This window comes from Pecten maximus, chromosome 17 (genome assembly GCF_902652985.1).
Source record: "Pecten maximus chromosome 17, xPecMax1.1, whole genome shotgun sequence".
Taxonomy (NCBI): Eukaryota; Metazoa; Mollusca; class Bivalvia; order Pectinida; family Pectinidae; genus Pecten; species Pecten maximus.
In genome coordinates, this window is record NC_047031.1 from 18,261,683 (window position 1) to 18,273,241 (window position 11,559).

The 11,559-nt window shown below is 35.3% G+C and overlaps 1 protein-coding gene across 1 annotated transcript; it reads right to left on the reverse strand.

Annotated features, from left to right (window-relative positions):
* Nucleotides 1-564: 564 nt before the first annotated feature.
* On the reverse strand, nt 565-10,931 carry LOC117315420. Its single transcript, XM_033869604.1, has 5 exons — nt 10,367-10,931; nt 8,012-8,083; nt 6,780-6,906; nt 4,468-4,576; nt 565-823 (listed from the first exon to the last, which is right to left on the reverse strand). Exons 1-5 carry the CDS (start codon nt 10,835-10,837, stop codon nt 634-636), a joined length of 969 nt encoding a protein of 322 aa, XP_033725495.1. The 5' UTR covers nt 10,838-10,931; the 3' UTR covers nt 565-633.
* Nucleotides 10,932-11,559: the final 628 nt, after the last annotated feature.

Sequence of the window (11,559 nt, forward strand, 5' to 3'; positions counted from 1 at the left end):
ATCTGGCTCCAGTTCTTTGGCATTGAAGTAATGGAAATTTCTGAACTTATTGCAGCAAAACCTAATGAGTATGACGAATGCATGATGTATTCTGATCAATGTTTGGAACATTTTTAAAGAACATTGATGAAGCCGGATCCACAAGGTCATGCGCTGACATATCTGGTATGACCTCAGATCAGATGCTACACTGTTAAGTGTATTTTCCATGTTTACACTTTTTTTAATGAGAGAAAATTATATTCAATTTCATAATATCCAGGTGGAATACCGGGTTCTTGTTTCTAATGTAAAAGTTCAAGGAGAAGTAGTGTGCAGCCAGCCTCAGGATTGAACCCGCGACCCTTGGCTTACTGATCTGCCGCTCTACCAACTGAGCTAAAGGGAAATTCCCCCTAGCCGGAAGCTAGAAGGCGACCATACAACTATGTACAGTATTTACAATTAAAACCGGGCCTGCTACACTAAAATAGATATGATAGTGATAAATTTAAATCATTGAGAGAGTTTGCTCAACAGTATTCAATATGAAACGAGAAATCAAGGTTAAACCTCCTGTAACCATTATTGCTTCAATAATTTCTTTAATTTCTTATTTACCATATTATATTCATCCATAAAAAAACATCAACATCAAACTAACATCAGTTTGAAGTCTTTCCTGTGAATATTGCCAAATGTGATGCCGAAAATTTTCCAATAGTTGTCAGATTTACAGTTTAAAGAAGCCAGATCCGACATAATTCTTTTTTTGACATCTTCACCCTTGGACCTCGCTGATAATTCTAAGAAATCCACATTGGAGGTGTACAGTCTCTCAAACCTACAATAAAATCAATAATTATATTTAAAACAAGCTTACCATGTTTAGGAGTATAAAATCATTAACACCTGTCTGGAAATATAACCAAGATAGTTCTCTTCTCTAATAATCGTTTTCACACATCAGAAACATTCACAATATCTATTGATGAAATCTATATCTAAACTTTGAGTGTTTGTGTCTTAAAGTTATGAAATTAACGCCAAAATGTACAGGAAAAAGACATATCGTATACAAATACTGTTTGTCTTTGGAGTTATTAGTGATACTTCAGATAAAATTAAGAATTTTCAGGACTTTAAACTCGAAGAACTTTGGTTTATCTTGAGAGTAAAACTACTGTATTAAATAAATATTAAAGTTTATAACTTTAACAGCCTGGAAAATATATTTTCCAGTAAGTTAAATTTTGATGACCTAAACATTATTCAAATGAAGGAATGCCCCTTTAACTAAGTACTTCTAAGTAACTTCTACTGACATACGAAAAAAATATGACTTTCATTCTACTGATCATTTCCAACATTCAACATGCAAAACTATACAACCAAGGGCTTAAAAGTACATGTATACTAGAATTGATACTCTGGGGTTGGCACTGAAAGTTTTGATGTAGTTACAAAATTAAAAATGCATAGCAATTAGGAATACAAGAACTCCAACCATCATAATCAAATTAAAAATTGAATGGGTACTGATGGGTCCTAGGGGAAATTTAACCTACATGTGAAGTTTGAGGAATACTCCTCCAGCACTTTTCAACAAATAGCAATAATAAACTTGAACAGTCAGAATTCAACATGACTGCCTGTCAGCCATATTGTTTTCTCGATCAGACTCAAACCTGAACTAGATTTGTCCCCAGAATGACTGAATACCCTCTGCTCCTCAATCCACCCTTATTCCCACTATACTACAAACAATTTAAAATAAATACAGACTGATATCAAGATGGAAAATAGATCAAAACAGAAAGCAAAGTGTCACAGTTTCAGTGTTAAGTATGTTAGCTTTGAGAAGTTTGATGAAAACTAGGAAGAGTCGTCAAGAAATTTTTATCTACACACATAATAGGAACAAGAGGCCCATGGGCCTTAACGGTCACCTGAGATTTGAACAATTAATAATTTAATTGAACCTTTTTGAACCCACCCATCAGCCCCTAGGGGTCAGTCAGGGCCAACAGATGTATACTATTAAGCTGTCATCCAATGCTGATAATGTTAACAATGTTAGAATGAATTCTGATAGAAACCAAACAAATAATAGTCAAAAATGTGATTTCCCTATATAAACTATAGTAAAATCTACACCCTCCCCAGGGGCAAACTTGTGACTCTTGGGTCATGAAGTTTATTACACTAGTAAATCAATATAAGACCCTTCCACCTACATGTATGAAGAGTATTTGATTCTGTCTTAATTGGGTCTTGAGAAGAAGATCTTTGAAATTTCAGTCTATTTGACCTTTTTTTGCCCCGCCCATCAGCCCCTGGGGGTCAGTCAGGGCCAACATGTGCATACCATCAAACTGCCATCCAAAGCTGATAATGTTAACCAAATTAGAATGAATTCCAATACAAATCAAACAAATAATAGTCAAAAATATGATTTCCCTATATAAACTATAGTTTAGTTTACCCCCTTCCCAGGGGCAAATGTGAGACACCAGGGTCATGAAATTCACAAATTTGGTAAAGCACCTTAAGATCCTTCCATCTATGAAGAGTATTTGATTCCATCATATCTGAGATTAGAGAAGATCTTTGAAATCAGTCAATTTGACCCTTTTTAGCCCCGCCCATCAGCCCCTTGGGGTCAGTCAGTGCCAACATGTGCATACCATCAATCTGTTATCCCATACTGACACTGTCAACCAAGTTAGAATGAATTCCAATAGAAATCCAACAAATTATAGTCAAAAATGTGATTTCCCTATATAAACTATAGTAAAGTTTACCCCCTCCCCAGGGGCAAACCCAAGACCCCAAGGTTAGGAAATTCACAATTTTTGTAAAGCACTTTAAGACCCTTCTATCCATGAAGAGTGTTTGATTCCACTATGTCTGAGAGTAGAGAAGTAGATTTTTGAAGTTTTTGTCAATTTGACCCTTTTTAGCCCCGCCCATCAACACCTGGGGTCAGTCAGCGCCAACATGTGTATACCATCAAACTGCCATCACAAGCTGATAATGTTAACCAAAATAGAATGAATTCAAATAGAAATCCAACAAATAATAGTAAAAAATGTGATTTCCCTATATAAACTATAGTAAAGTTTACCACCTCCCCAGGGGCAAACCTGAGACCCCAGGGTCAGGAAATTCACAATTTTTGAAAAGCACCTTAAGACCCTTCCATCTATGAAGAGTGTTTCATTCCATCATATCTGAGAGTAGAGAAGAAGATTTTTGAAGTTTTTGTTAATTTGACCCTTTTTAGCCCCGCCCATTAGCCCCTGGGGGTCAGTCAAGGCCAAAATGTGCATACCATCAATCTGTTATCCCATACTGATAATGTCAACCAAGTTAGAATGAATTCCAATAGAACTCCAACAAATTATAGTCAAAAATATGATTTCCCTATATAAACTATAGTAAAGTTTACCCCCTCCCCAGGGGCAAACCAGAGACCCCTGGGTCAAGAAATTCACAATTTTGGTAAAGCACCTTAAGACCTTTCCATCCATGAAGAGTGTTTGATTCCACTATATCTGAGAGTAGAGAAGAAGATTTTTGAAGTTTTAATCAATTTGACCCTTTTTAGCCCGCCCCTCAGGCCCCTTGGGGGTGGGGACCATATAATTCACAATTTTGGTTGACTTTTAGCCATAGAAGCTTCCTGCTAAATTTCATTGAATTTGGTTTAGGGGTTTTGGAGAAGAAGTCGAAAATGTAAATTGTTTACGGACGCACGACGGACGACGACGGACAAAAGGGGATTAGAATAGGTCACTTGAGACTTTGTCTCAGGTGACCTAAAAATGGATGCAACTCCCATACAAGAGATCCCAGAGGAACCTTTTCATCCACCATTTAATAGTATATATTGGTCTGATGAAAGACCAATCTTTTCTCTGCTTTTCCCTTCTTTTCTCCGTCCTAATCATTTGATAACATAGGGAACCTACATATGAAGTCTGGAAATATCAAAGAAAACTTTCTGAAATGCATCAATAATCAATTTCAACAACTATTTTTTGAAAGAAGGATGGAACTTGTGATATTTTGTTGACGAGCTATGACAAAGAAATTCAAGGTCTGCATAACATCCGTGAAGATGCTGAAATATTACATATAAAATTAAAATTTCAAACCTCCCCAGCTACGCGCCTGACTAAAAGGGGCATAATATATACCCTAAATAATGTTATTGGGGAAAAAATTCTTGAAATCATTTCCAGAATATATCAATACCTTATGGTTGAGAAGAAAATCAATACAAGAAGTATGATATTCCACCCCTTATTGATATATAGATGTGAAATTATCTGCAATACTAAAACACCATGTATTATTTACTCCATCTACAGTAGAATTTTCTCTAGATGAACACTACTGATCAAATTTATAATGAATTTTGGATATTTCCTCTGTTCCAGTTGAATCATTATAAACAGTCCAGAGTCTGATTGTATTTCTTACCCTGCAGTATTTAAGGCGACTTCCATGATTTTTTTCTCTTCTACAAAAATGTTGAAAAATGAAACCATGAACTGCAGCTTCACTGTCACAACTGGTTCATTCTCAGCCACTGTAGTAAAAAACACACAGAGTATTACAAATACTTTATAACATAAGGTAAAATGATCATATCTTTACTGTAAGGTATGGAACCAGAACAGGCACAATCATTGATTGTGGAGCTCACAGGCAGCAGGCAAAACGCTTCATATACTAAAATTTTGCAAACGTACCAGTAGTGGGATATAAAATATTTCAATGCCATAAATTAACGCCTTTTACAGTCAAACATTAGATATTGATACAGACAAAATTAACGTATTTTATGTCAAACATTAGATACTGATACAGACAAAATTAACGTATTTTATGTCAAACATTAGATATTGATACAGACAAAATTAACGTATTTTATGTCAAATATTAGATACTGATACAGACAAAATTAACGTATTTTATGTCAAACATTAGATACTGATACAGACAAAATTAACGTATTTTATGTCAAACATTAGATATTGATACAGACAAAATTAACAGTATTTTGTACTCAAATATTAGATACTGATACAGACAAAATTAACGTATTTTGTGTCAAACATTAGATACTGATACAGACAAAATTAACGTATTTTGTGTCAAACATTAGATATTGATACAGACAAAATTTAGATTCAATGACCAGGTCAACAATTTAATACAAAAATATTGAAAAAAAATTTCAAACATTTACCACTCAACTTTCAATTTATAATATCTAGTCCTTCAATGATTATATGAATAAAGTATAATTTATATACTTATGGACTAACAGCCCGTTAAAAGGAACTTTGTTAAGTCAAAAACATTACGTTTTTAAGTAATATCACTCCTAGACCCCCAATAAATGTATATACCAAAATGGAAGGGTATGGCGTGTATACTATGGACTTATAAAGTTTTTAAAAATTAACTAACCCAAAAACTTTATAAGTGAGTTTTATTATAAGGTATATATATGAAGTACTCACAAAAGTTTGTATTTTGAAATTACTTCAAGAGTTTGAAACACAAAAAATTATCAGGCTGTTCAGGAAAAACATATATTGGACGAAAAAGTATCAGGGCAGTTCCTAGAAAATATCAGGATAAGAGTATTAATGCACATTGCATGGTTTACAGTATAAAACATCACATTTAACTTGACATAGATGTATTTTCTATTAAACTCCCAAATTATCAAATTTCTACTGAGATACTCTGGATCCGTCATCAGAGATCCACGGTTGACTGCACTAAACTATGTAGTATTGAGCTCAGTGTAATCAACCGTGGCTCTCTGACGATGCTCCAAATCTGGTTTCCGTCGGCACATAACAACACAAACTGCAGTATGTGTTAATAAACTGAACTCCCTACGTATATACTGGTATCTTGAACACAGGGGATTGTAACACTTAACATAGTATTTTTACCACAAATGATTGATGAACATCACAGGGGATTGTAGCATGATCCATCAATAAGAATACACTAGTTTTACACTATAGCTTCTACCTGCAGGATTTAGAAATGTTTTCAATGATTAACCTGTATTTGTTTTTGTTAAATTAAAAAAAAAAAATCCAATGTTATTAAGTTTTAACTATAAGGAAATTTACAGCTGTAAAGCACTCATGACTTTGTCATATGTTCTTGGAATATTAAATTAGTAAGTTTATTAAGTCAATTCCACATGACATAGCCAACTACATACCTGGTATGTATGTGAAGTCATATAGCTAGCTCAAATAATTAGTGAACAGGGGATAACAATCAAAGAAAAGTCCTTGAAAATGAGTAGAATTTCTATATAATGTATAAATCTGACAATGCCTTGTAATAAGCAGGCCTATACATACTTAAAATTTACAGCAAATTTACCATAACTTTCCGCTGTAAGCCCATCCCTACTTTCAGTCAAATGTACATGTGTCGACACCCCCTGCTTATTGCAGAAGAAATATGGTGCAGCTATCATTTACACGCCACGTACTGTCTTATTAGAAAGATATGTCAGTACTTTTCCTGTCAGTATGAATTTGCTTAAGATACAGGACGCCATTCCTAATACATCTTGAGAATATGAATTAGTTCCCCCATTATCATCCCTAAAATCGTCAAATGACCGTTATTTTTCACGAGATGCTACAAAATCCAGCAAGCTTGATATTATTAGCCTGTGTTTTATTACAATTGAAGTATTACCAGGTGACAGGTAAAGCACAGCAGAGATTATATATCTTCTGACTTACGATCAATCACAGCCTGGACATGGTGATACTGGTAGACAGCTGCAGGACTTGTTTGATTCATGGAGTCTAAAAGCCTGTGATGCTCCGTTGTCAACTTGTCATAGTTCATAACTATCATTCTGAAGGCCTGAAACACAACATTGCTTAACTCTTTACCACTTAGCACTCTCTATACTTTACCACCTAATGACGACATCTGACGCCCCTACCTGTATCCCTAATGACAACATATGACGACATTTCAAATTTGCCAGCTTTTTGTAGAGCTCGCTGACTTACCTGTAAATATGAGTTGAAGTGAAACTTTATTTTTGGATTTGCAAACTGTAATTCAATTCTGGAGACTCTCATGATTAATTTGGTGTATGGGCAATCATATCTTCAACAATAAATTCTTTTCTTCTCAGTGTTTTAAATCATTAATTAATTTAAATTTTTCAGTTAGCTATTAATCATTCTAGGGCTTCACCAAGTATAGCTTTTGGGGAAATAGCAGGGGCGTCATATGTAGTCATTAGGTGGTAAAGAGTTAAATGTTATTTAGCAAATGTTCTCTGGGACATACATGTGTATGCAACACATGTACTTAATTTATTGGGCACAGTGGCCTAGTGGTGGTAGAATGCAGGGCTATGTTACAGAAGGGTCGCTAGTCCAAGCATGGGAGCTGTATTGTATCTTTAAACAAGATACATGTACTTTAATTTCTTTACTACTCCATTGTGTTCCAGTCGACTCAGCTCTAAATGAGAATGTTGTATAGGGCAGTGTAAGAAATGTCATTTGTAAGATATAAGTGCCGAAATGGCAGCTCCAACTGTTCCCCGGGGAGTTGAGAAAGGAGTTGGTTGGTTATATATAATTCCTAAAGGCTCAAAAACCATGGATAATTATTTGTGAACTGCTTTTAAAATGTGTACTAAGTATTTGTATTGTATATTAATGAAAAGTGCTTAGTAAACAATAATAAATGTTTTTCTTGTATGCAAGTTGATAATTTTCTTTAAGTATTAAACCAGATTTATGTGAATTATACTTATTCTGATCAGTTCCTATTTAATGTGTCATAACTATAAACTTTTTAACTGGTTTCATTTCCTTTTTCAACAATTTTCAATTATTTATGATCATCAAATGACAGAAATACCAACAGATTGTCTGAATTTGTCTCCATATAATTAATTTTAGAGTTACAGAAGATTATTTACAATGTATATTAATTTTATACTTACTTTTGGAGTGAGGAGTTCCTCTAAATCTGATACTTTTCCTAAAGTCAGTAACTTTGCTACTGTAAATATTCCCTGAAATTAAGAAAATATGTTACTTTATTTCTACAAAAATTTCAAATTCACCCTCGTCTCTACTGCTACCCGACGGCGACATCATTGTTGCTTTTTAGGTGTACCATGTATACTTTGATCTTCTGAGATTGTTCCAGCACTATCTAGCTGCCATGGCTAATTATCCTTGGTCGTCATTTAAATTTAGAATATTATAGGTTATCTCTACCAACTTATAATTATCAAATACAGAAAATGTTCCCCTAATATTGTCCTATTTTGTTTTTAAAAACATGGACATATACATGTAGTTGACAATTCAACTCTGTACTGGGCCTCGTCATTACTATTTACACTCACATGGACTTCAGTTAGCATAAATTTCCCACTAATGGCCATGATCAATATAGTCAAGTATATCAGAATGTATATATGTATAGGGAGTTGAAAATCTGTACCAACTCCCTGTGCTTAGTCTGTTTATTCTGCCATTCTAACCGAATGTAAGATATAATTGCATTATAATTAGATACCCTAAAAGCCAGGGCACCATAATTTGGAAGCTTAGGAACAAGACTAAATCTGCCAGGGTGAATACTTGGTTTGTTTTGGTTTGTTTTTGTTTAACGTCCTATTAACAGCAAGGGTCATTTACGGACGTGCCAGGTTTTGGAGGTGGAGGAAAGCCGGAGTACCCGGAGAAAAACCACCAGCCTACAGTCAGTACCCGGAGAAAAACCACCAGCCTACAGTCAGTATACCTGGCAACTGCCCCACATAGGTTTCGAACTTGCAACCCAGAGGTGGAGGGCTAGTTATAAAGTGTCGGGACACCTTAATCACACGGCCACAGCGGCCAGGGTGAATACAGAATTATGAGCCATTGGCTAGGAAAGATGCTGTTTTGTTAATCATATACCAAGGACTGAATAGTGAGAAGGGCAAATTTTATGGGTAATTTATGTAACCCTGGTAAATACTAGCCGCAATAATCCGCTCGGCTAGAGAGATCTTCTCTTTAGCTCGATCGGTTGAGCGTAAGACTAGTAAGCCAGAGGTCCCGGGTTCGATCCCTAGCGGAGGCAGTGATTTAAATTTAATTTATCATGTGTCCTGTTACATTGGCGCCCATGTAGGGACCCGGGAAAAATACTCAGCCTTGCTCCACAAGCATCGCTGTTACCCCTGGAAACTCGAGGACGAGTTCTTTCCTGGAGGGGGAGTATGTAACCCTGGTAAATACTAGCCGCAATAATCCGCTCGGCTAGAGAGATCTTCTCTTTAGCTCGATCGGTTGAGCGTAAGACTAGTAAGCCAGAGGTCCCGGGTTCGATCCCTAGCGGAGGCAGTGATTTAAATTTAATTTATCATGTGTCCTGTTACATTTAATTATCACAGCTTATTTTCGAAGTGACTTTGATATTTTAAGAAAAAAAAAAACAATGGCCTACAGTCCTCGTAATTGACATCCAAACCACTAAAGATATTGAACACTTTCCTGATATTAAAGTTTAATATATGTATATGTAAACTGTATTCATGAGTATATCAGAATACCAACATTTTTTTCAAAAGTACCAGTTAATCAAAATAAAAAAGAAATATGAAAATGTTATTACTTCAAGAAAATTACAAAGTCATAAAAAAAGTCTAGGGATGGAAATTACAATTCTGCATAACGTGCATATAAAAGTGACTCGACAAAAGGAAAATTCTAACTTGTCCAGTATAGTACAGTACTGTACTGTGAGTAGCTGTGATAACGTGGCTCTGGACAACGGACGGACAATTTCTGACAGATGGTCATTGTAGCAGTGTAGGCAGGGTATGAATATTCGTTCTATGCGAGGTGTTGACGAGTTTTTAACCAATTTTACTGACAACATTGGGTAACTCCCCTAATTAAGTTTTCCCAATCTAACCTAGAAAATATATGTCAATTGTATCCAAAACCTTAATTGAGCCAATTTACTTCAACGTTAACAATTCATGAATGGTACCATATTAGCCCGAGTTTTCTCTGGCCCTGTCACCATAAATGGTGATAGGGCCAGAGAAAACTCGGGCTAGTAGCCTAGTACCATATGTGAATCTGTACATGAAGTTTTAGACACACAACGTCACAACCCAAGTCTATATTAATGTTTTATCGGGCTTTCTGATGTTAATCAGCCCATATAAGATTTTTAAAAAGTTGAAAAACGTCAGAAACCTTCGGAGTGTGTAGTAACATTAACATAATGTTGAATCACCCAACATTTGATAGCATTAATGTAAAAAAAACCAAAAAAACCATTTTAATACCTTATTAGCATTTGTAAGAAAATCTTCAAACACGAAATCTTTATCCACACTATTAAGGGTCTTCTTTTCTTTCGCCCCTTTGACATATGGATTCAGAATCTGACTAAATGTTGGAAACACAGCCACTGGAAAGTTTGGCATTAAAACGTGAGGAATCGACAAAAAATTAGGTTTTTTCGAATATCTTCTCATGGCCACCGACATTCTGGACAAAGAAGTCATCCTGTAATCGTTTCTGTACTGATTGTGAGTTCTTTTCATGACACTCAGTACATTTTCTGACGAACAAGTAGGCCTTCCACAAGTCAACACCGAGAAGTGTCGTTTCGCAACTTTAGACTTAGTTGACGAGCCTGCGTTGGACCTAATGATCGCATCACCAAAACCGGTCCAATGTCTCAACATGGCTGACTTCGTTGCCATTAATCTGCAATAAGACAATCCGTGAATTAGACCTGCCACAGCCTTCATTTTTTTCTTGATATGTTCATGTCCGATTTAATTTTTCAAGAAGGACCCTACAGTAGTCCTACGAGATACCGGCGTCTTGGAAACGCTTTGAACTCGACATCTTTGAAACGCTTGGAAATACAAATACCGCATCAGAAAATTCAGAAAATCCGGAAAATCAACGGAAAATAAGAACATCCTCACCTGTGAGAGACATAAAATATCATAACCAACTTATAGGTAGATGTGCAAATCACATGATTATACAAATATATTTCTTATAGTGAAGATCTATGTAGAAATTAATTATATACATGTAAAAGTTACAAAATGTTGTAACATGTACAGTACTGTACTGTAACGTTAAAACCAAAGCACTGGAAGTACTGTAGCGCTAAAACTCGTGTAATTTTGTCAGTTGACAATGTTTTACAAGTATTTTTTTTCTGTTGTAATTTATCACAAGCAGTATTTCCTTTGTTTTTGAGCAAGTGAATATTCAGTTCTCCCATTGGTTCATTGCTGTTGACAGATAACATATTTGGGTCTGACAAACCCCACATATCCATTGTATGTATTTTAGTTAGTCGAAAGCCGTTTGAATGTGTTTATACAATTGTAACATTGAATATGATTGATGTTAACTTGTTCCAACAAACTTGGTTGAATTCCATTACAGGAACTCCCCAGGCAAATGTCACTAATTTAGAGCCTTTTGATTTTGTGAGCTAGTTTCAAGTTAA